This window comes from Arachis ipaensis, chromosome B1 (genome assembly GCF_059453495.1).
Source record: "Arachis ipaensis isolate K30076 ecotype BB chromosome B1, ASM5945349v1, whole genome shotgun sequence".
In the NCBI taxonomy this organism is placed as follows: Eukaryota; Viridiplantae; Streptophyta; class Magnoliopsida; order Fabales; family Fabaceae; genus Arachis; species Arachis ipaensis.
The window spans coordinates 150,477,758-150,500,536 of record NC_142436.1 but is presented as its reverse complement, the minus strand read 5'-3'; the positions used below and the strand labels follow the sequence as shown (position 1 = coordinate 150,500,536).

Below are 22,779 nucleotides of genomic sequence, written 5' to 3'. Positions count from 1 at the left end.
GCTTTTCTGGTGGGTCCTTTGGCATTCTTGGTGTTCTGTGATGTGAAGTGAATGTGACCCTTCTTTTTTCCTTCTATTAATGATTTATTTAGTATAATAATTGGAACTATGGAATCCAATAGCGTGTGTACAGGTTATGAATGTGCTTTTTTAAATAGGGTCCCCAAAGGGTGGAGGGGTTAGTGATTTATTAGCGCATTAATCATTATAGCTTAGTGTTGCGGATGTTATTATGCATTGGCTAAAATCGGCATGTCTCAAGCAATCAATAGAGCTATAAGAGAGATTTTAATTCAGCTGTTTAGATGAATATTTGTACACTATAGGTAACGTTTGTTTTGAGTTACTGACACGTACACTGAGAAATTGACTTAGCATCTGTTTGTTGGTTTAAAAATTGGTACTAAAATTTTTGTCTCTATCTCTAAAATTTTAATATTTCAGTATTTCTAAAGAGTGGAGACACATGGATTAAAATTTTTAGAGATGGAAACTAAAACTTTAATAACATTTTATACCTAAAATACCTTCATTTCAATTAATTAATTTTAATTTTATCCTTTATACAAATTAAATTAGAATTTCATTCTTATTTTAATTTTTGTCTCTCACTTTGCACCAAACAAAATATTAAAATTTATTTCAATATTTGTCTCTTAGTTTCTGTCTCTCTCAATTTTAGTCTTTCCATCTCTATCTCTCCATCAAACGCTACCTATATGATTTGATGTGAATACACTTTGTATATACGATTATTATTAATATTAATTAAATATTATCTAAAATATTAAGAATAAAATTAAAAACATACAGGAATAATTTTGACATAGATGGAAAATATTAGAAATAAAATCGAATAAATTAAAAACATTAAAGATATAATTGAATAAAATTAAGAGAAATGCTAGGGACATCAAGTTTTATGATTTGTAGCTATCAATTAGCCATCATTAATATTTTTAATGGTATAAAATTACATCTAATAGTGTAGGATTACTCACTCTTTTCTTGGTGGTTAAGTGCTGGCCAAATTTTAATGAAAGTACTCGCCTCATAGACTTTCTCTAAAATTAAATATCAAGAATATTTAAAAAAAAAATAATAAAATATTAAAGACAAAAAAATATATTTTGTTTTTAAATTTTTAAAGATATTTGTATATTTTAGAATATTTAATAAAATGTTATATATTAATAAATAAGTATTTTTTATTTATTAAAAGTTATTTTTATTGACTTATTAGATATCATTATTATAATTTTTGAAAAATTAAAATTTTATCAATCTTGATTAATATTCCATCCACGCAAAAATTAAGAAGATTAATCACTTCTTATGTATTTACATGTTATATAGGATTGAAAAGGTCAGGGTATAGAGGCAACGTTAAACCTTGTTGAACTTCGTGTAAGATCGCTGCTTGGAATTCCTTCATTTAGGCCTCGGATTAATGAGAGTTAATAAATTGAAATTATGCTATTATTTGGATTTGTTTTAGAATAAAAAAATAAATATTTAATTATGATTATATTTAACAAAAATATTATAGATATACAAAAATCAGTTATTAAATTAATCATATTATATTTGTATATAAATATAATATATATGCGTTATTTAACTTATCTTTAATATATATTTTATAATTTAACATAAATTTTATACAAATAATTAATTTAATATTTGATTTATATATATATATATATATTAAAATATTAAAATTTATGTATATTAAATTATAAATTCAATAATGATTGAAATTAGGTTTTTTCAATTTATTAATTGTTTTTTTTATTATAAATTAGATTTTTTTCGATTTATTGATTATTATCTTATTTTTATTTATTTTTATTTTTTATAGGTCAATACTCTTTATATATTTAATTTTATCTTCATAATTTACAATTTCAATCTAAAAACAATTAAGTCACAAAAAAAAAAATCTAACAACAATCAATAAAATTTTATCTTTTTTTATTCTTTCCCAATTTTATTATTTTTGCGTATTTTTTTATGTCCTCTTCCCATTTTATTAAAAGTTGTGGCCAAATACGAGCTAATTTTTTTTTATATTGGAGGAGTCTTCCCATTTTATTAAAAGTTGTGGCCAAATACGAGCTAATTTTTTTTTATATTGGAGGAGTGTGTGAGTTGTGCTTGGTTATGGTGTATACAGGTGTTAGACACAGATGTGGGACAGAGAGAAATCGGACAGTCCGAATTCTTTGTTAAAAAATTCGTTGATCACAAATCGGACTGTCCGATTAGTTTTTGTTTTTTTTTTATTTAACATGAAATCGGACCCTCCATTTACACTTTTTGTTTCTTTTTTTTAAAAAAACTGAAAACGGACCCTCCGTTAACCATTTTTGTTTTTTTTTTTAATTTTTCCTTTAAAACAAAACGGACCCTCCGTTTTTAGTTTTTTTTTTTTTAAATCAAAACGGACCGTCCGAGTTTTATAAAAAAATTATTTTTTTGTACATCTCTTTTAATCGGATCGTCCGAGTTCCTTGCTCTAAATTGTTCGGTCCGATTTCAGCCTCCTGACACCACATGCAGAAAAAACACCTCTATTCTTCATAATGCTGTTACACCCCACACCTTACTCCATATTAAAAATAAAAAAGGGCCAAATACCTAGTTCAGACAGTTCCAAGAGAGCCTAACTGAATCCAAACGAATTTCCCTCTGCATTTTGCATGATTTCTCTTTCTACTACGAAGCTGAAATTCAAACCCCTTAGCTTTCGCACTCACTTTCGCTAGGGTTTATCGCATGGCCGCTGCATCTCCATCCTCCCCTCCGTCAAACGCCGCCGCCACTATTCCTCCTCTACCTCCTTCTTCGGCGGTTCACGACGGACCTCCTTCCGCTTCTTCTGCAATCGATTTCCTCTCCATATGTCACCGCCTCAAGGTACTTATTTCCGCTGCCCTAGTTTATTTGAAACGAGGCATGATTTATTCGAAATTCGGTGCAAGAGCTGAATCTTAAGACCAGATAATCTTAATTTTATTTAAGCTAACTGGAGATACTATGTATGTACAGGAGTACAGGAGTACATCAATCTAACGAACTAATATCTCTAATTAGCTTAAATAAATCACATTAGGTGTAATAGATTATGCTGTTCCATTGTGTTTGCATATCCGGAAGATAGCCTTAGGTTCAAATTCCGAATGTCATATAATATGCAAGTCAACTGGAGATTTCAATTACAGTTGATATTTTGCTCAATTGCTTTTGATTTGGAGTTCATTCATTTGTTTGGATTCTGTGTCTGATCTGAAATAGACAACAAAAAGGACGGGATGGGTTCGAAGAAATGTTGAGAATCCAGAATCTATTGCTGATCATATGCATCGAATGGGTTTGATGGCTCTCATTGCATCAGATGTCCCCGGTGTAGACAGAAACAAGTTAAATATACCTTTCATTCCCCTTTGTTACATATTATATATGTTTCTGGCTTTATGGTCGTTATTGTGCAGCTGATGATTTAATTACACAAGAGAGGGTAGGTTTTCAGCAACTTGTTTTTCTGTTAATTTTCAGGTGCGTGAAAATGGCTATTGTTCATGACATTGCAGAAGGTATGCTGATTTGCAGTTTGCCTTGTGCTGGTTGTTTTTGTCTAAAAATAATAATGGTATCTTTTTGGCTTTCACATGCTTCATCTTGTGGCTAAGAAATGCCGAGTTCAGCTGAAAAGTAATATATTTAAGGTAAAATCAATTGAAACATTGCTGAGAACAGGGGTCAACAAGGGCAAGTTAAAGATGAAAATAAGTATATAATTGTCTAAGTGGTTCTTCTTCTTATGCTTTATTCTGAGACCTTTAGTAAGTTCTTTTTAGTAAGAATTTCTTACTTTGGTACTTTGTTTAATAGCTATTGTTGGGGATATATGCCCTGAGGATGGAATTTCAAAGGAAGAAAAGAGTCGGCGGGAACAAGATGCACTGGACCATATGTGTAATGTTCTTGGAGGAGGATCTAGAGGTACACATTTTCATTCTATTATTGAGCTTGATAATGAGCAGTTAAAGAAAACTCACATCCCTTGATTTTTAATTCAATTGTCACACTGAAGCAAAGGAAGTAGCTGATTTGTGGATGGAGTATGAAGCAAATTCTTCTCCAGAAGCAAAATTTGTCAAGGACCTTGACAAGGTTTGTGGCTCTTTCTGCTATTCTTCTTTCAGGGATTCACACCCAGCTATTGGGTCAATGCTTGCTTGTGGTTGTTATTATGGTCTTTGATTCACTACAATCGGTACCCGTTGGCTGATTTTGATTACTAACCTCACCAAGTATGAACTATCCTTTGGGCTTTTCATGATGTTTTCTATTCCATTGCTACTTTTTTGAGTGGGTTGTATGAGTTGTATTTGTGTCATTGCAGATTTAAACGAGATAAGAAGTAGCAAATTTATCATCAAGATTCTGTTAGGCAGCAATGGTGATTATTCTTTAACCTTTTCCTTCTATGGTTCTTGTTCAATGCAGGTGGAGATGATACTTCAAGCTTTGGAATATGAAAATGGTGAGATAGTTCATTAATTCTATTTTTTCTCAATAGTTTTAGGCCTTGTTGAATCCTTTGAAAATTATCCTGATGTTAAAACATTAATTCCACATGATGTTGAATTTTGGGCATGTTAAATGTTTCACACCAGGATCCTCCACGATTGAATGGTTTCCATAATTAAGGCAATTTTGTTGGACTGGATGAGGTTGTAAGCTTTGTAATCTTCGGCGACTTGACAAATGAGCCTTAACATTATAGTTAGCTAGGAGTACTTACTATTGAAGAACTTGTTACCATAGGGTGCCATTAGTGATTAACTCAGTACCATAATAACGATTAGGAAAAGTCTAGGGGGGCCAGCAATTTTATTAAATTCTGGCCAGCATGTAACCAGCAAAACAAAAATGAATAATCCCATACCATTAGATGAAATCTCACACCATTAAAAACATCATTGATGACTACTTGATGGCTACAAATCATAAAAGTTGCTGGCTCCCTAGCACCTCTTGTTATGTACAAGTCTCAGAGCAACAGATCCATGCAGGATACATCCCACTAAATATTATAAAATTTGGTCAATAGAATGTCTCTGATTGTTTTACTCTCCATTTTAGGAGGCATGCATATTTAAAAGTATCATACTAATACATTGAAATGAGTGGGTATTGTGATGTTTTTGGACTAACTAGCATGTAATAAGCCATATGGTTAAAAATCTTTCAGTTTTGAACTTTGTTCTCTCATGGCTTTTTACAGAGCAGGGGAAGGATTTGGATGAATTTTTCCAGTCAACTGCTGGTATGACTTTCCTCCTCATCCGCTGTTTCCTATTGATACTTATTAGTGTTCCCTGATTGTGGTGAATATTTTACAGGGAAGTTCCAAACTGAAACAGGCAAAGCTTGGGCGTCCGAGATCGTGTCAAGAAGAAGGAAGAATAACTAAATGCTCGGATCAATCTGATTGAGTGTGTAGTAATAGCAGCATAGCTTTTACCAAGAAAAAGGAAGCAATGGTAGCTGTGCAATGAGACCAGCCTATGCTATTTCCCATCCATGTCCCGGATCGGATAGCGGCAAGCTAAGCCATTATCCTGCCCATGGCGCACAGTACTCATAACCTACCAAATGTATGTGAAGCCGCCAATGTTTAGAGTTATCAATCAACTTTATTGAAATAGACAAATTATCATTACACATCCAATGGAGAAGCAAATGGTTAAAAGTACAGTTAAAATCAGAAGAAAGAATGTTACGAAATCACTTAAATTTAAAGACTTGAATTTATCTAAAATAATTGATAAAAAATAATGATTATAATTAATATTAGTTCTAACGGCAATGATTTGTTAAAATGAATATAAAATGATTTTATATAAGATTTTAACTGAACACTATAGTTGATTTTCTAAGAGAAGTATTAACATACGCGTGTTATAAAAAGGATAAAAGAAAAACGAAGAAAAAGTTTCATCTTGAAGGAAATAAATTATTAATAAATGAAATCAAATAATTATTTTTAAAAAATAGTTTTAAAATTTTGATGTTAAATACATCAAAATAATGTATTTCCATATGTTTAAATAATGAATTCTGAAAAAAAAAAAAAGTAAAATGTGAAAAGTTATTAAATTAAAATGTATTTCCATATGTTTAGTATAGTATAATGTTCGTTTGTTCGTCAAATCGCGTGAGGACGAGGACCGTTGGTCACGAGAAACGGTTAATGCGGGACAAGACCCGAGCGCGAGTGGTGCGAGCAGCTGCAGGGTCAACGATCATCGGTTGGACGGCGGGTGGAGTTACCTGCAAGGACACTCCAATACTAAATTTAGTATCCGTATGATGAGACGGCTAATTAGGGTAAAGGATGTGACATACGTCAGAAAAAGGGTAAGTCCCTCTCCTTTTATACCTTGTATTTTAGGTGGGTCACATTTGCTTGGGCCTAGAAACTTGATAGCTGTGGAGCCTAGAAACTTCTGACAGCTGTCCAAGTCGTTTCCAGGAGGTAGCGTTGCATCTTGGTTGTCCTAGCATGTTCGGGTTGGAGACCCGTTGGTTTACTCGGGTTAGGTTGATGATTCGCCTAATGGACTCCAGCCCTTGCGACTTTATTGCTTTTTTTTAGTTACATTTTAGAAGTGTAGTTAAAGTTTTATAGTCATTAAATACGATTGATATGACCAGTAAACATCGGTTACGAGTTATAGCTCGGAAACGCATAATCCTCAATTATAACCGACCTTTTTAAGAGGACAGCATTAATCTCTAATTGATAACGTTGGATATGTAATTAATCCTCTCCTCAGACGTTACAACCTCGTCCACACAGGCATAAAAGGACGAGGAAACAGTCAAAGGTAAGATCATCTTTTGATGAAGAAAGAGTATTCATACACATATATCCCTTTGCTAACTTAAGCATTTGAGTGCCTTTGCAGGCACTCAACCTCCCCGCTCCAGTCAACCGACGTATACTACACTTTGTTGGGAAGGATCGCCGACCTTCGTCAAGAGCCGAGTTATACCTCCACTCACTCAGGCAAGAACAACGATAATTATAGATATTATAGAAAGAGACCTGCTACACATACATGTTTTTTTGGCATACAAGTTAACCCTAACTCAACAAAACCCACTTTCATAATGCGCGCCTAAAATCACGACGTTCCTCCTCCAACGTTTGGATCCCGCGTTCCTCCTCCTCCTCTTTCTTCTTCCTCGTTTTATGGTTTAACATTCCTTAAAGGAGTATACTACATTAAATTTAGTTAATAACTTCCTCATTTTAAGGTTTAACATTCCTCAAAGGAGTACACTATATTAAATTTAGTTAATAACTGCTTATTGAAAATAATACTTTAGAAATCGATAAAAGCCAGAAGACATGCACATGGTTAATAATAAACTACCATATATCCATGTATCATTCAACAAATTTTCATAAGATCATTCAAAAATATTTTTCTGTTACTTATCCCAATTCAATTTTTGATAGGTGAATGATTATCTCCAAGGATTGAACTTAAGAGCAGTGATATTTTAAACCCAGTGTGGTTGTTTATGAACATACAAAACAACCAAAAACAATAACAGCAATAACATACAAGCAACATGATTCATTACATAGGCCACTCTTGCAAACACATTCTACAAAATTTGAGAAAAATATTTTTACCTTCTTCAAAATCTATACAATTTAAGTCCCTGCTCGAATTTATGGCTTTAAGCAAATAATTGGAGATGGCGTGATCCATAATGAATTTTGCATAAAAGAACGTTACAAACAATTAACTAAACTTCATCTCCGAGCAACTGAGGGATCATAAGATCCTGTCCATACAGCACCACTCCCGCCACAACCAGCACTACTGCCCGCTGCTATGCCATTGCTATCTCCATATGGTACAACGTTTTCTCCTACTTGAGCAAACACCGTCTGACCATGACCTCTCCCATAAGCATCAAGAAAGGGTACAGTACTGTCTACAGGCGTAGCAGCTCCAAACTGGTTTGGAGCTGTTTACATGGTAAGAGTGCATCAGATAAAATATTTGATAGAAACGCCACATAAAAGTAAAGCACTGACATACAAAAGCCAAAGAGTTACCTTTTACTCTTTTCTCAACGTTCAAAATCTCAGCTCGTAACATTTCAACTTCTTTGGCCATTGATATTAGATTGTTCTCCTTGGCTTTCATTTCCTCCACTAGCTCTATGTTTTTGTTCTTTTCATACTCGAATGTGGCACTATTAACACATTTACAGAATCAACCATAAGAAAAAAGATAAATAATGAAGAACAACAAGAGAAAGTATGCAACATGACGGGAAAGAATTATTTAAAATATTAAGCATGTATTATTTGATAGATATTATAAAACCACTTTTCAAACATTTAACGTTTTATATGATTCTTGAATCCAATGGCAATAACACATGTGGTATATCTTATCAATAAGAGAATCAACCAGTATATCACTCGCAAATCGCAATACACACTTCTAAAATTGATATTATTGCTTAACTTTTCAACTCTTCTTTTATTTGAGTGGGAAGAGAAAAAAAAATTTCCCCCACCCACTAAGTGTGGTCAATTACATCGACTAAATGACATCCAAGTATTCTGTCAAAAACTAAGTTTTAGGAAAGCCTTTTCAATCACATTGTAACAATGAATTGAGTACCCTTAAGAATCAAGCATCAATTCCGATCTACATGCATATGAAAACAGGCATGCAACAAAGTTAACAGACTTCAAGACTCACCGTAATCTTTGGTGCTCTAGCACTAAACTGTCCAGTTCAGCCTGCAAATCTGGAGTACTCTGAACATCGCTACAAGCCTTCTTCAGTTCCTCAGTGGCTCGTTGAATTCGGGCACTCAATTCCTGCCTGGAAGTTGCCAAGCTCTGTGCATCAATAAGGGCCTGCTGCAGTTCCTTCTTTATGCTGTCACCAGCTCTAATATCTACCTCCATTTTAGCAATCTTATCCAGTAAAACTCTGATCTGTATGTCACTTTCCGTCTGAATGCTTCTAATGTGTGACTTCACCTTTTGCACATCCTGAGTAGCAACCACAAGTGCCTCCCTTAAGGCCACATGAGTATTTGCCAATTTCCGGTTATCCCCAATGAGTCGCTCTATTTCTACTTCCTGAGCAGCAATTTTATTCTCCAACAATTGAGGAGAAGGCAGGGACTCCAAAGAACGACCGGCAGCAGAACTCAAACCAGGAAATGTACCGTGCCCCATCATCCCAGAAACCTAAATCGCACGCCCCTCTAACAAGCAGGCGGATTTTTGCCCCTAGCAGCCATTCATCAGACACATCACAAACTTCTTGTTGAGCAAGTAAACATCAATACAAGAACCTCCAAGATACCTACAATCAAATGCACGGCTCCAATTAACACAGATGCAAAGAGTCATGATCCTTGTTAACAACAAAACTGTCAAAGTCAGAAATGAATTCCACAAATGAGACAACTTCCAAAAATGTTAAGAGCAAGCATTACATCAAAAGGTATAATGGATATCGCTTAACAAGTGGCAAAGTGCAAGTGATAGAGTATGTTATTGAGGCTAAGCATTTAGAAGTTAAAAATCACATGTTTCAAATAGTTTGCATCATACTGAAAGGTTCATGGTGAGGTAGGAGTATGACCTCGATTAATAGAAGAAACATAACAGAATTGAATAAAGTGGAGCTTAATTTCACATAAAATCAGAGACAAAAACCGAACCGATGATAGGAGGAACTTTGGGGGCGGAAGAGACAAGTCTGTATGAAGCCAAACAAAACAATTGGCGGAACAGTAACGGCAAACGGCGAATCTTCTCAGGTCTCATTCATTCACACGGCAAACGGCGACGGCGACGGCGACGGCGACCGACTACCACAACAAGCGAAAAAAAAAAAGTCTCCGCCCAATTTACAGAATTTCATACAAGAGGGTTTTCGTTTTGCAAAGACCAATGTAGTATTGTTATTAATTAAAAGCTTGTTGTGAAATAAAAGATATATATAATAGAGATGTACAAATAGAAGACTCTAGTATTAAAATAATTAGCCCAATAATAATTTTTATATATATAATAATATTATATGTTGTAATGTGTATATATATACAAAGATAGAAAGAAGTATTAAAAATAAAGAGAGAGAGAATCGCATCTGTTTATTGTTGCAATCTCAATATAATAAAGATGGTTAATATTGCTATTAATATTATATGTAAAGAGTAATAGAAAATAGAATTTAAAATACTTATAAAATAAAAGAAGAGAAAGAATTGTAGTAGAAATATAAGAAGAAGAGTATTTAATTGCAGCATAAAATAAGATTGATTTGTATGAAAAGGAAGGGAGAATAGTATTTTGTTATTGCTTGTAGTGTACATATCATGCACTGAGGATGTCTATTTATACATGCAAGGAGGCTATAATTTTCAACTATCATTAAATATAAGGACATTGATAATGTAGCCATTCAGCATGGAAAATATGATCTGCTCATGGTCATCCATTTTTATCCTTATCGCAACACTCCCCCTTGGATGACCATTAAGGATTATTGTCTCATTAAAACCTTACTAAAGGAAAACCCTGTGGGAAAAACCTCAGTGAAGGAAAAAGAGTACAATATCCTTTGTGATGGGGACTGCCTCATTAAAAACCTTGTCAAGAAAAACCCAATGGGAAAAAACCTGACCAAGGAAAAAAGAGTACAGTCTCCCCCTCTTGTCGACATCATTTAATGTCTCGAAATCGGCGCATCCCAATCTCATGTACCAATCTTTCAAAGGAGGATTTCGGGAGTGACTTTGTAAATAAATCTGCCAGATTGTCACTTGAACGGATCTGTTGGACATCAATTGTCCCTTGATTTTGGAGGTCATGAATGAAGAAGAATTTGGGAGAAATATGCTTTGTTCTATCACCTTTGATGTATCCACCCTTAAGTTGAGCAATGCATGCTGTATTATCTTCAAACAGGACAGTTGGAGCTATCTTATGATCAATCAGTCCACATGATGACATAATATATTGAATCAGACTCCTTAGCCAAAAACACTCGCGACTAGCTTCATGAATCGCCAGTATTTCAGCATGATTAGAGGATGTTGCAGCAATTGTCTGTTTCGTGGACCTCCAAGATATAGCTGTACCACCATATGTGAACAGATATCCTGTTTGAGATCTCCCTTTATGTGGATCAGACAAGTAGCCAGCATCTGCATAGCCAACTAGTTGTGACTTGGATCCATAGGGGTAAAACAATCCCATATCAACCGTTCCATGAAGATATCGAAAAATTTGTTTGATTCCACTCCAATGTCTTTTGGTTGGAGAGGAACTATACCTTGCTAGTAAATTCACTGCGAATGATATGTCAGGTCGCGTATTATTAGCAAGATACATTAGTGCTCCAATGGCACTAAGATATGGTACTTCAGGACCAAGGATATCTTCATTTTCTTCTTTAGGACGGAATTGATCCTTTTTCACATCCAAAGATCTTACGATCATTGGGGTACTTAATGGATGTGACTTATCCATATAAAATCTCTTCAAGATCTTTTCTGTGTATGTTGTTTGATGAATAAAGATCCCGTCTTTTATATGCTCGATCTGCAGGCCGAGACAAAATTTAGTCTTTCCAAGATCTTTCATCTCAAACTCTTCTTTTAGAGTTTTTATAATTGTTGGAATCTCTTCAGGAGTCCCAATGATATTTAAATCATCAACGTACACAGCAATTATAATGAACCCAGATGTAGTTTTCTTTATGAAAACACATGGGCAGATATCATCATTCTTGAATCCGTTTTTGGCCAGATACTCAGTAAGACGATTATACCACATTCGTCCAGATTGCTTTAGACCATATAAAGATCTTTGCAATTTGACTGAGTATAACCCTTGCGAATATTCATTGGATGGTTTAGATATCTTTAATCCTTCAGGGACTTTCATATAGATATCCCGATCTAATGAGCCGTATAAATAGGCTGTTACCACATCCATTAAATGCATATGCAGTTTATGATATGCAGATAAGCTGACCAAATAACGCAAAGTTATCGCATCCACTACAGGGGAATACGTTTCTTCATAATCTATACCGGGCCTTTGTGAAAAACCTTGTGCCACAAGTCGGGCTTTATAGCGCACAACTTCATTTTTCTCATTTCGTTTTCTCACAAATACCCACTTATATCCAACAGGTTTTACATCTTCAGGTGTACGGACTACAGGTCCGAAGACTTCACATTTTGCAAGTGAGTCTAATTCAGCCTTCATGGCTGCTTCCCATTTTGGCCAATCACTTCTTTGTCGACATTCTTCGACTGATCTTGGCTCAAGATCCTTACTTTCATGCATGATATCTAATGCCACATTATATGCAAATATTTCATTGACAATTGTCTTATTTCGGTCCCATTTCTCTCCTGTAAAGACATAATTTATCGAGATCTCGTCATTTTCACAATTTTCAGGTACCTGAACGTCTTCTGGCGTTATATCAGAATTTTGGACAACTGCGGGTGTCTCTACTATGTCTTTTTCAACAGGAATAGTATTTACCTCTTTTCTCTTTCGAGGATTTCTATCTTTAGAACCGACAGGCCTGCCACGCTTCTGGCATGTATTTGCTTCAGTGGCTATTTTTCCTACTGGGACATCAATTCGAATTGGGACATTTTCCGCCCTGCCACGCTTCTGGCGTGAATTCGCTTCAGTAGCTACTTGTCCTACTGGGACATCAATTCGAATTGGGGCATTTTCCGCTGGTATATAAGATTTGGTTATCCTCTTTGTATCGGAAAATGCATCAGGCAATTCATTTGCTATTCTTTGCAAATGTACAATCTTTTGAACTTCTAGTTCACATTGCGCTGATCGAGGATCTAAATGCATCAACGATGATGCATTCCAATTAAGTTCCTTTTCAGGAAACTTATTCTCTCCCCCTAATGTTGGAAATTTTGATTCATCAAAATGACAATCGGCAAACCGGGCTTTAAACACATCACCAGTTTGTATCTCAAGATACCTCACTATAGAGGGAGAATCATATCCAACATATATCCCCAATTTTCTTTGGGGTCCCATTTTGGTGCGATTAGGTGGTGCAATGGGAACATATATCGCACACCCAAATATTCTTAAATGGGAAACATTTGGCTGCTGGCCAAAAGCTAATTGTATAGGAGAGAATTGATGATAACTCGTTGGCCTCAAACGAATAAGTGCTGCGGCATGTAAAATAGCATGCCCCCAAACCGAGGTTGGGAGATTTGTTCTCATAAGCAAGGGTCTAGCAATTAATTGGAGGCGCTTAATAAGTGATTCTGCTAACCCATTTTGTGTGTGAACATAAGCTACTGGATGTTCAACACTTATTCCATTGGCCATACAATAAGCATCAAAAGCTTGGGAAGTAAATTCACCAGCATTATCAAGACGAATTGCTTTGATTGGATTTTCTGGAAATTGTGCTTTTAATCGAATAATTTGAGCCAGTAATCTCGCAAACGCCAGGTTGCGAGAAGATAATAAGCACACATGTGACCATCTCGAAGATGCGTCTATCAGGACCATAAAATATCTAAAAGATCCACATGGTGGATGAATAGGCCCACATATATCACCTTGAATCCTTTCTAGGAATTCAGGGGACTCAAATCCAATCTTTACTGGTGATGGCCTTAAAATTAACTTCCCTTGAGAACATGCAGCACAACAAAATTCACTAGATTTAAGAATCTTCTGGTTCTTTAGTGAATGTCCATGAGAGTTTTCAATAATTCTCCTCATCATGGTTGTTCCCGGATGACCCAATCGGTCGTGCCAAGTTATGAACTCATTTGCGCTAGTAAACTTCTGGTTTACAGTGGCATGTGATTCAATTGCACTAATCTTGGTATAATACAACCCAGATGAAAGTGAGGGTAATTTTTCTAATATAACTTTCTTATTTGAATCATGAGTTGTTATACATAAATACTCATGATTTCCCTCATTCATCGTCTCAACATGATATCCATTTCGGCGAATATCTTTGAAACTCAACAAGTTTCTCAGAGACTTGGTAGATAATAGTGCATTATTTATTATAAATTTTGTTCCTCCAGGAAACAAAATTATAGCTCTTCCGGAGCCTTCTATCACATTGCCTGAGCCAATAATAGTGTTAACATATTCCTCTTTTGGCACAAGATGGGTAAAATATATATCACTTTTGAGAATAGTGTGTGAACTTGCACTATCCGCAAGGCATACATCTTCATTACATATCCTTGCCATTCTTCAAAAAACAAATAATAATAAAATGAGTAGTATGCATAGTTAAATTGAATACTTGATCAGAATTATTTTTTTTTTTTAAGAAACACTGTACATAAAATAATGTCATATACTGAAATTTTATTTTAAAATTTGACACAATTAATAATTTCAAAATTCATAAATATTAATATTTCATTATTTATGTACATCACATTTGAAACTTAAATACATAGAAAATAAAACTTTAACAATAAATTTTTTACATTATTTATTTACATAGATACTTCACAATTTCACATATTAAACTATTTCATCATTGATCAAATGGCCAATATTTCCTTCAGGGTCCTCAAAGAAATCAGATACATCATAATGAGTGGTGGAGTTCTCAGCATCATTTGAAACAAAATTTGTTTCCTTTCCTTTGTCGTTCTTTTTCAAAGATGCCTGGTAAAGATCGACTAGGTGCCTTGGGGTACGACAGGTACGTGACCAATGGCCCTTTCCACCACAGCGGAAACACTTCTCCTCGGTTGATTTATTCTGCCCGATATTCTTTTCTTTGTCCCACTTCTGGTGAGATCCTCTCTTTTGAACATAATTCTTTTTCCTTCCATAATTTTTCTTGTTATTAAAAGCTTGCCATTTACCTCTTCTGGGGTAATGATTTGCCGCATTTACTTCAGGAAATGGGGCGGCGCCAGCTGGGCGCGCTTCATGATTTTTCAATAACAACTCATTGTTGCGTTCGGCAACAAGAAGGCAAGAAATTAACTCAGAATATTTCTTAAACCCTTTCTCTCGATACTGCTGCTGCAGGAGCACATTCGAGGCATGGAAGGTTGAAAAAGTTTTCTCCAACATATCATGATCAGTTATTTTTTCCCCACACAATTTCATTCGTGAGGTGATCCGAAACATTGCAGAATTATATTCATTTATAGATTTAAAATCTTGTAAACGCAAATGCGTCCATTCATACCGGGCTTGAGGAAGTATCACCGTTTTCTGATGATTGTACCTTTCTTCAAGGTCTTTCCAAAGATCTGCAGGATCTTTTAATGTAAGATATTCATTTTTCAATCCTTCGTCAAGATGACGACGGAGAAAAATCATGGCTTTAGCTTTATCCTTCTGGGATACATTATTTTCAGCCTTAATGGTATCTCCAAGATCCATTGAATCAAGATGGATTTCAGCATCTAATATCCATGATAAATAATTGTTTCCAGATATATCAAGAGCATTGAATTCAAGATGAGAGAGCTTCGACATAATGAAAATTTGTTACCTGAGTCTTCCTAAAAATTTGATCAGAGTCTCGTGCTGATAACGTGTTGTGAAATAAAAGATATATATAATAGAGATGTACAAATAGAAGACTCTAGTATTAAAATAATTAGCCCAATAATAATTTATATATATATAATAATATTATATGTTGTAATGTGTATATATATACAAAGATAGAAAGAAGTATTAAAAATAAAGAGAGAGAGAATCGCATCTGTTTATTGTTGCAATCTCAATATAATAAAGATGGTTAATATTGCTATTAATATTATATGTAAAGAGTAATAGAAAATAGAATTTAAAATACTTATAAAATAAAAGAAGAGAAAGAATTGTAGTAGAAATATAAGAAGAAGAGTATTTAATTGCAGCATAAAATAAGATTGATTTGTATGAAAAGGAAGGGAGAATAGTATTTTGTTATTGCTTGTAGTGTACATATCATGCACTGAGGATGTCTATTTATACATGCAAGGAGGCTATAATTTTCAACTATCATTAAATATAAGGACATTGATAATGTAGCCATTCAGCATGGAAAATATGATCTGCTCATGGTCATCCATTTTTATCCTTATCGCAACAAAGCTCTTCATTTTTTCCGTTTTTCGTATGCAAATACTCTTTTCTTTCTCTATTTAACCAACTAAAGTGGATAAAATCTTGATTAAAATAATCGAGAAAAAGCTACCTTTGTATTGATTTTTTTTACTCTAAAGATTACCTTTTATGTATATTATATTAGAAATGAATATTTCAAATTAGTTTTTTTTACTCTAAAATATATTTTTTGTCCTGAAATTTGGTAAAAATTTAAAAAATATCCTTAAATTTTATTTTGTTTTAATTTTGTCTTATAAGTTTTTGATTTGCATCAAATATATCCTCAACGGCTAAATTTTCAAAAAATTTAAAACCAATCTAACAACAATGCATGAAAATTATGCTTGATTTGCTTGTGTTGAGGGTTATTCTTATGAAATTATTGTTGAATCAGTCTTAAATTTTTTGAAAAATTAGCCATCAGAAGTATATTTGATGCAAATAAAAAATTTTTGGAACAAAATTAAAACAAAAAATAAAATTTAAAAATATTTTTAAAATTTTTGTCAAATTTTAAGAATAAAAAATATATTTTATCCTTAATATTTAATAAATTAATATCTAATACATGATATTGTATATAGAAATTAGGAATTTTTTATAAGAATTGAGTTGAAATATTTCTAAAAATATTATATTTTATAATATTAAATTATATATTTTGATGTTAGTTTTAAAAAGGACATAAAGATATTTGGAGTCTCGCTGCACGTTTTTTTCTTTTTCTTTTATATTATTTGTATAATTTTTTTTAATAAAAAATTAGAAGATTTGAATCTGCAACCTCTTAAATATGAACATAGAAAGATTATGTCATTTCAACTATAATTCATTAGGTATTATTCGTATAGTTTAATTCGATAGGGGAGCAAATTTTTATAGTTAACTAATCTATATGGTTAAAGTGAATAGAAAAAAAAAAAAAAGAAAGAAAGAGAGATTATCACACAGGGTACCGAGTACGTTTATAGTTTATAGTTTATACTTGATAGGATTCACATTGCCGCCGTTGAAACTTGGGAGGGCGCGTAAAAGGAAGGGCACTTCTCTCTCCTCTACTGACATTGGCGGTTTTCTACTCACTCACCTCCCCCAATGGCCTCTCTTCGTTTTCGTCTCCGAAATCTCCTTCTATTCCCTTCCTCTATACACCACCACGTACTAATCTCTCTCTCTCATCATTCACTACCATTATTACTATTTATTTCTCATACTAACACTCTAACACTACTATTTTTTTTTCTATTTCCTTCTTTCATCCCAGACTACGCTGCTTTCATCTTCTCTACACCACCAAGGTCCTCTTCTTTACTCTCATTCTTATTTTTCCATTTCACTTCATTTCCATATTGTTCTATGTTTCTTCTCTTCCAAAACTCGCGTTTCATCAAAACACCGACCTGAGATCGAGCCTTACGTATATGCTATAGGGATTTGCGGAAGCTCTCGAAGCTATGGCGTTGTTGATTCGCCCAAACAGTGTCGTTCGGACTCGGAACGCGATGAATTTCTTCCCGATGTGGAGATTGCAGCGCTCCGCCGCGAATTCGAATCTGCCAAACAGAGCTTTCAAAGGATTCCCGATGCCCTCAAAGAAATGCCCAAAATGAATCCTAAAGGTTACTTCATTGCTTGCTTCCACGTGTGGTTTGGTTGCGAATATTGATATTTTGTTTCTGTCTTTATATTATCTTATATCTTTATACTCTGTGTAATGGCTCATATTGAGTTGACCTGTTATTTTGTTTGAATTGGATTAGGCATATATGTGAATAAGAACTTGAGATTGGACAAATTGCAAGTTTATGGTTTTGACTACGATTACACATTGGCACATTACTCATCTGCCTTGCAGACTTTGATATATGACTTGGCCAAGGAGTACATGGTGAATGAGGTTAGCTCCAACCCAATTCACTTGTGCTATTTGTTTTTCTGTTGGTTTTTAATCATGTGGATACTTCTTTCAGCTTAGGTATCCTGAGATTTGCATGGAATTCAAGTATGATCCAAGTTTCCCCATTCGAGGCTTATACTATGATAAGTCTAAAGGGTGCCTAATGAAGCTGGATTTCTTCGGGTCAATTGAGCCAGATGGATGTTATTTTGGTCGACGCAGGGTATTTGCTGCTCATTCTTATGTTTTGTTAGGCACATGTATGCATCATATTAGCTTCTTTTGCTATTTAATTACTTAAAACCTTCTCATGAATTGCTGTTGCTAGTTTTCTTTGACATATCTTGTCCATTATAGCCAAAGTAAAATATTACCAGCAAAATATTTTCTTTACATAGATTTCTTTCCTTCCAATAATTTACAGCTAAGCCGAAGGGAAATTCGTGATGTATATGGAACACGACATATTGGTCGTGATCAAGCTCGATCACTTGTTGGTTTGATGGATTTCTTCTGCTTCAGTGAGGTTAGTTCCCTCTCATTCTGTCCTCCAGTAATTATTATGAAGTGTATGACTAGAGGAGCTTTAGTATAGTCAGGTATTGGACCTTTGACCTAGTGAATGGTTCTTGTAATTCTCATGTGTCATAGATGATTATCATTTCTCTGAATATGCATATTTCAACAGTATATAGGCAAATATTTACTTAGAGGAGGAATATGCTCAATTTTTATTGGAACTTTTCTTAACGTGAATTGCAGTTGTAAGGGCCAACTCAATAGGACTATAGGAGTTGATCCACCCAAATCTCTAAATTCAGTTGAAAGAACTCCATTACTGATTCTCTCTGCCTTTCCTGCAGCAGTCTGCTGTCTAATGCAGACACTTCCCACCATCAAACCTTAGGTTGAGATCTGATTGTTTATAATGTCACTTTGTAGGCATGCCTCCTTGCAGATATAGTGCAATACTTTGTTGATGCCAAGCTAGAATTTGATGCTTCCTACATATATGAAGACGTAATTCGGGCAATTGATCATGTCCACCGGAGTGGCCGGGTTCATAGAGGAATTCTCTCTGATCCACATAGATACTTAGTTAAAAATGTAAGTTCAAGCTGTTTTTCACATTTATGTTAACTAACGTCCAAGAATGTTTCCAATAGATACCACCCTAAGTGGTCTACAATACGATTTTGTGGTCTAGTATTTTTTTCTTCTTATTTATTTATTTTTCCCCATGTTGTTTAGATTTTGTAACTGTTATTCATTTGTGTGTGAGTAACTCAGGGGACGATGTTGAGTTTTCTTAAGATGCTAAGGGAGAAGGGCAAGAAGCTTTTCTTGTTGACTAATTCTCCTTATTACTTTGTGGATGGAGGAATGCGTTTTATGTTACAGGTATTTTCTTAGAAAGTCATAGTCTACATCAGATAATGAAAGAGTCTAAAGTTAAGATGCAACCAAACACAGTTTCATTTTACACCTTAGTTCTGATGCAAGAGCTATTTCATTATAGTTGGTTGTGAAGATAAATATGTTACATCAGTAAATTCTAGAGAACAGGGAAGCTATGCTCTTCTTTATTTACCGAGCCTATAATAATGCACATATGCTTTAGATGGATCTTGTATTCTTATATTTTTCTTATATTTGCTGTTATTTCTTTCAACTCTTCATCAGGGGAAAAGATTGAGTAAGCGTCTATGTTTATAGTTGGTTTTGATGACCACGTACAGAAGTTCTCTACTTGTCCCAAACGTAGCCATTGACTATGGCCTGGTTTATCTATATGACTTAGATCCAATTATTCTTTTCAATGAGAAGATATTCATTGAAATGCTTGAAAATAAATTTATAAGTGGGAGGGACTTTACTATGTTGGAGACTTGGAGTGATGTGTAGGGCACATGTTGCTCAGATGGTTATCGGTCTCTCTTTGTTTAATAAATTTTTTATTTGCAGTTCCTTACTTGTGTGTATTCACTTCTTGTATTTGTCCATAATTTTCTTTTGTTTATTTTTTGAACGTTGATTAGGATTCTATGGATTGTAGAGACTCCTGGATGGAACTGTTTGATGTTGTGATTGCTAAGGCTAATAAACCACAGTTTTATACATCTGATCATCCATTCCGGTCTGTATCCATTTGAGTATAATTTTTGTCCTTTGCTGTACTGTTCTTGGCTTTTATTTTATAACTTAAAGCTTCTTATTGAGGAGAAATGTATTTGGTTCTTCAAGTATTTTTCTCATCCCATCATGAAGATCATTTTCTTTTGAAAAGTTTTACTTTCCTTTTTTCTTCAGTTTCTTTTCACATCTCTTTGACACTTGAAGTCATATATTCTTGAATTATTTCTACAGCTCCTGATTGTTGGCAATTCCATGCAGTTGTTATGACATGGAGAAGGACAAATTAACTTTTACAAAAGTCGAGAAATTTCTTCCAAACAAAATATATTACCATGGATGCCTCAAATCCTTTCTCCAAATAACCAAGTGGAAGGGCCCAGAGGTATAATTCATTTGATGTTTGATATGCCGTGCTGTGTAGTAATTTTTATTTACTAGCCTTTTTGTTCACAATCAGATTTTATAGAATAAATATGAAGATTATTTTACATTTAGCTTCTAGAAAGCCAAAATTCATATTTTACCATAGGTGATATATTTTGGAGATCATCTATTTAGCGACCTGAGAGGTCCCTCAAAGGCAGGTTGGCGCACAGCTGCTATCATCCATGAACTAGAGGTATATCTGCTATGTAATTCATTTTTCATGTAGATATTTTAATATCCTGTCATTATTTTCAGAACCCCTGCAAGTTACAGTTACCAAAAAGATTAGTATAATTAAGTTTGACAATTACCATTTTTTGTATAGTGACTCTATTCCTGAAGAATATTTTTTTGAGTTTATATATTTCTTCTTGAGGTATTGATGCATGGCATAGTAAACATAAGAAGAATGGACATTTATATGGGGTGTTTCATTAATAATGCAGAATGAAATACGAATACAGAATGGAGATAATTACCGTTGGGAACAGGTATTTTTCAGACTTGGTTACTATTGAGTATTGACTTTATTTCTTGTGTTTCATTCTTTTTAGGATATATGACCAAGAAAAGGTAGAAATGAATAGTCTTGTCTCTTATGGTTATGACAGAAAGGTCCATAATTCGAAACATGGATATGGTTCACAAGAGAGTGCTATATAAGTTGACAATGTGAGTTTAATTGCTTTTCTTCATCTAAATCTTGAATCTCCTAACATTTTATGCTTCTACGCAGGCCAAGTTTCATATAATACAAGAATTACTAGGTAAGTTGCATGCAACTGCGGCTAATAGTATGAGAACCTCGTCTTGCAATTTACTTCTGGAAGAACTTAATGGGGAAAGGCAAAAAGCACGCAATATGATGAAGACGATGTTTAATAAGTCTTTTGGAGCAACATTCCTGACTAGTACAGGTCAGGAATCTGCTTTTGCTTATAACATTCATCAGTATGCAGATGTTTATACCAGTAAGCCGGAGAATTTTCTTCTCCATTCAACTGAAGCTTGGCTTCATGTTCCATATGATGTCAAGATTATGCCTCATCACGTGAAGGTAATCCAATTTTTCTCCCTAAACTTCATTATTTCACTGGACAGTTAACATCATCATGCTCTTTTTTACATGAAGAATATTCTTGCTTCCTCATACATTTTCTTACAATAACTCCTTGCTTGTCCTTTCCTGTACTCAGATTCCATCAAGTTTGTTTAAAACCTGATGAACTAGTCCTCAGAATCATTCAAACTGAGTGGCATTCCGTGGTTCTACTATCGCCGGTGTAATGGCGGCGGCAATTGAACTAGGTGTTCCATTATGGAGGTGCAAACAGGAGATACTTGTTGCAGCAGTCACTTCCATTCAGTTTAATTCTTTTGTTCTTGATTTCCCCAATATCTGGGCGTTGCTAACAAACTCGGGTATGCTGTTTTTAATGGAAAATAAATCAGTAAAATTGCTCCGTTTATAGAAAAGCGTTTTATTTCTAAAGGCTGTCAGGGTTTCATCTTAGCATGAAACAAAAAAAAAATAATAATAATAACTAATGATAAGGTTCCTGCATTAGTTGTTTATGGTTGATGAAAATACATATCAGCACTTTATTGTCGATCCACAGGAACTCGCAATCAATAATCATTAACCAGAAGTGCTACCAAGTCCTAGTACGAGACGATTTCACTTGTGGATTATAGCATGGGTTTACTTATGAGGGGTCTTTTGTCGTCTAGTAACTAAATCCTTGCATATTCTGACATGGTTAGGGCTTTGGGTCGGCTGATGTTTATTTATATACTTACTGAGTCTGAAATGTTGCTGCAAATTGCAACATATATTAGTCGTAAAAAATGCGGATATGTTCAACTCTTAATCTGGCAAATCTCTTGTAAATTTTCATAAATAAAAACTTAACATCTAAGAAAAAAGGTTATGAAGTTGTATCCTCATTACAGGAACTAGGAAACCTGCGAAAACAACTCGTGCAAAAAATGCATTCCTTATTACAGGAACTAGGAGAAATGCTTCGGGACTCAAAATAGTTAAGGCAAAAACGATCATCGGTCTTCTAACAAGGCTACAGCCTTCGGC

At 34.3% G+C, this 22,779-nt stretch overlaps 3 protein-coding genes across 5 annotated transcripts; 2 read left to right on the top strand and 1 right to left on the bottom strand.

Moving 5' to 3' along the window:
• Nucleotides 1-2,642: 2,642 nt before the first annotated feature.
• LOC107641629 (Metal-dependent phosphohydrolase) lies at nucleotides 2,643-5,740 on the top strand. 2 transcript variants are annotated; one of them, XR_015902627.1, is made up of 8 exons: nucleotides 2,643-2,919; nucleotides 3,298-3,422; nucleotides 3,559-3,596; nucleotides 3,895-4,005; nucleotides 4,097-4,316; nucleotides 4,513-4,549; nucleotides 5,294-5,335; nucleotides 5,412-5,740. XR_015902627.1 is itself a non-coding variant. In XM_016345116.3 (8 exons), exons 1-8 carry the CDS (start codon nucleotides 2,779-2,781, stop codon nucleotides 5,480-5,482), a joined length of 645 nt encoding a protein of 214 aa, XP_016200602.1. In that variant the 5' UTR covers nucleotides 2,643-2,778; the 3' UTR covers nucleotides 5,483-5,740. The 2 variants fall into 2 exon arrangements, 1 of the variants encoding a protein (XP_016200602.1); XM_016345116.3 differs by having other exon boundaries at nucleotides 4,097-4,176.
• A 1,898-nt stretch (nucleotides 5,741-7,638) lies between these two features.
• On the bottom strand, nucleotides 7,639-16,293 carry LOC107641619 (protein FLX-like 4). Its single transcript, XM_016345105.3, has 5 exons — nucleotides 16,218-16,293; nucleotides 9,787-10,043; nucleotides 8,808-9,425; nucleotides 8,150-8,289; nucleotides 7,639-8,058 (listed from the first exon to the last, which is right to left on the bottom strand). The coding sequence occupies exons 3-5, from the start codon at nucleotides 9,296-9,298 to the stop codon at nucleotides 7,841-7,843; spliced, it is 849 nt and encodes a 282-aa protein (XP_016200591.1). The 5' UTR covers nucleotides 9,299-9,425; nucleotides 9,787-10,043; nucleotides 16,218-16,293; the 3' UTR covers nucleotides 7,639-7,840.
• Nucleotides 16,294-17,231: 938 nt separating this feature from the next.
• LOC107641586 (HAD-superfamily hydrolase, subfamily IG, 5'-nucleotidase) lies at nucleotides 17,232-22,616 on the top strand. 2 transcript variants are annotated; one of them, XR_015902626.1, is made up of 15 exons: nucleotides 17,232-17,389; nucleotides 17,496-17,529; nucleotides 17,662-17,850; nucleotides 17,992-18,128; nucleotides 18,202-18,351; nucleotides 18,553-18,654; nucleotides 19,071-19,235; nucleotides 19,419-19,529; nucleotides 20,168-20,265; nucleotides 20,523-20,646; nucleotides 20,794-20,883; nucleotides 21,137-21,181; nucleotides 21,427-21,747; nucleotides 21,887-22,112; nucleotides 22,289-22,616. XR_015902626.1 is itself a non-coding variant. In XM_016345072.3 (14 exons), exons 1-14 carry the CDS (start codon nucleotides 17,327-17,329, stop codon nucleotides 21,911-21,913), a joined length of 1,656 nt encoding a protein of 551 aa, XP_016200558.1. In that variant the 5' UTR covers nucleotides 17,232-17,326; the 3' UTR covers nucleotides 21,914-22,166. The 2 variants fall into 2 exon arrangements, 1 of the variants encoding a protein (XP_016200558.1); XM_016345072.3 differs by lacking the exon at nucleotides 22,289-22,616 and having other exon boundaries at nucleotides 21,887-22,166.
• The last annotated feature ends 163 nt before the right edge of the window (nucleotides 22,617-22,779 follow it).

Excerpts from the sequence above, each read along its gene's own strand:
- LOC107641629 (XM_016345116.3), top strand. The coding sequence starts at position 2,779 with ATGGCCGCTGCATCTCCATCCTCCCCTCCGTCAAACGCCGCCGCCACT. Across the intron at positions 4,006-4,096 it reads TCTTGGAGGAGGATCTAGAG|CAAAGGAAGTAGCTGATTTG; the intron begins GTACACATTTTC and ends GTCACACTGAAG. Across the intron at positions 4,177-4,512 it reads TTGTCAAGGACCTTGACAAG|GTGGAGATGATACTTCAAGC; the intron begins GTTTGTGGCTCT and ends TGTTCAATGCAG.
- LOC107641619 (XM_016345105.3), bottom strand. The coding sequence starts at position 9,298 with ATGATGGGGCACGGTACATTTCCTGGTTTGAGTTCTGCTGCCGGTCGT. Across the intron at positions 8,290-8,807 it reads CTAGAGCACCAAAGATTACG|TGCCACATTCGAGTATGAAA; the intron begins GTGAGTCTTGAA and ends ATGTGTTAATAG. Across the intron at positions 8,059-8,149 it reads CGTTGAGAAAAGAGTAAAAG|CTCCAAACCAGTTTGGAGCT; the intron begins GTAACTCTTTGG and ends CCATGTAAACAG.
- LOC107641586 (XM_016345072.3), top strand. The coding sequence starts at position 17,327 with ATGGCCTCTCTTCGTTTTCGTCTCCGAAATCTCCTTCTATTCCCTTCC. Across the intron at positions 17,530-17,661 it reads ATCTTCTCTACACCACCAAG|GGATTTGCGGAAGCTCTCGA; the intron begins GTCCTCTTCTTT and ends TATATGCTATAG. Across the intron at positions 20,884-21,136 it reads CTATCATCCATGAACTAGAG|AATGAAATACGAATACAGAA; the intron begins GTATATCTGCTA and ends TTAATAATGCAG.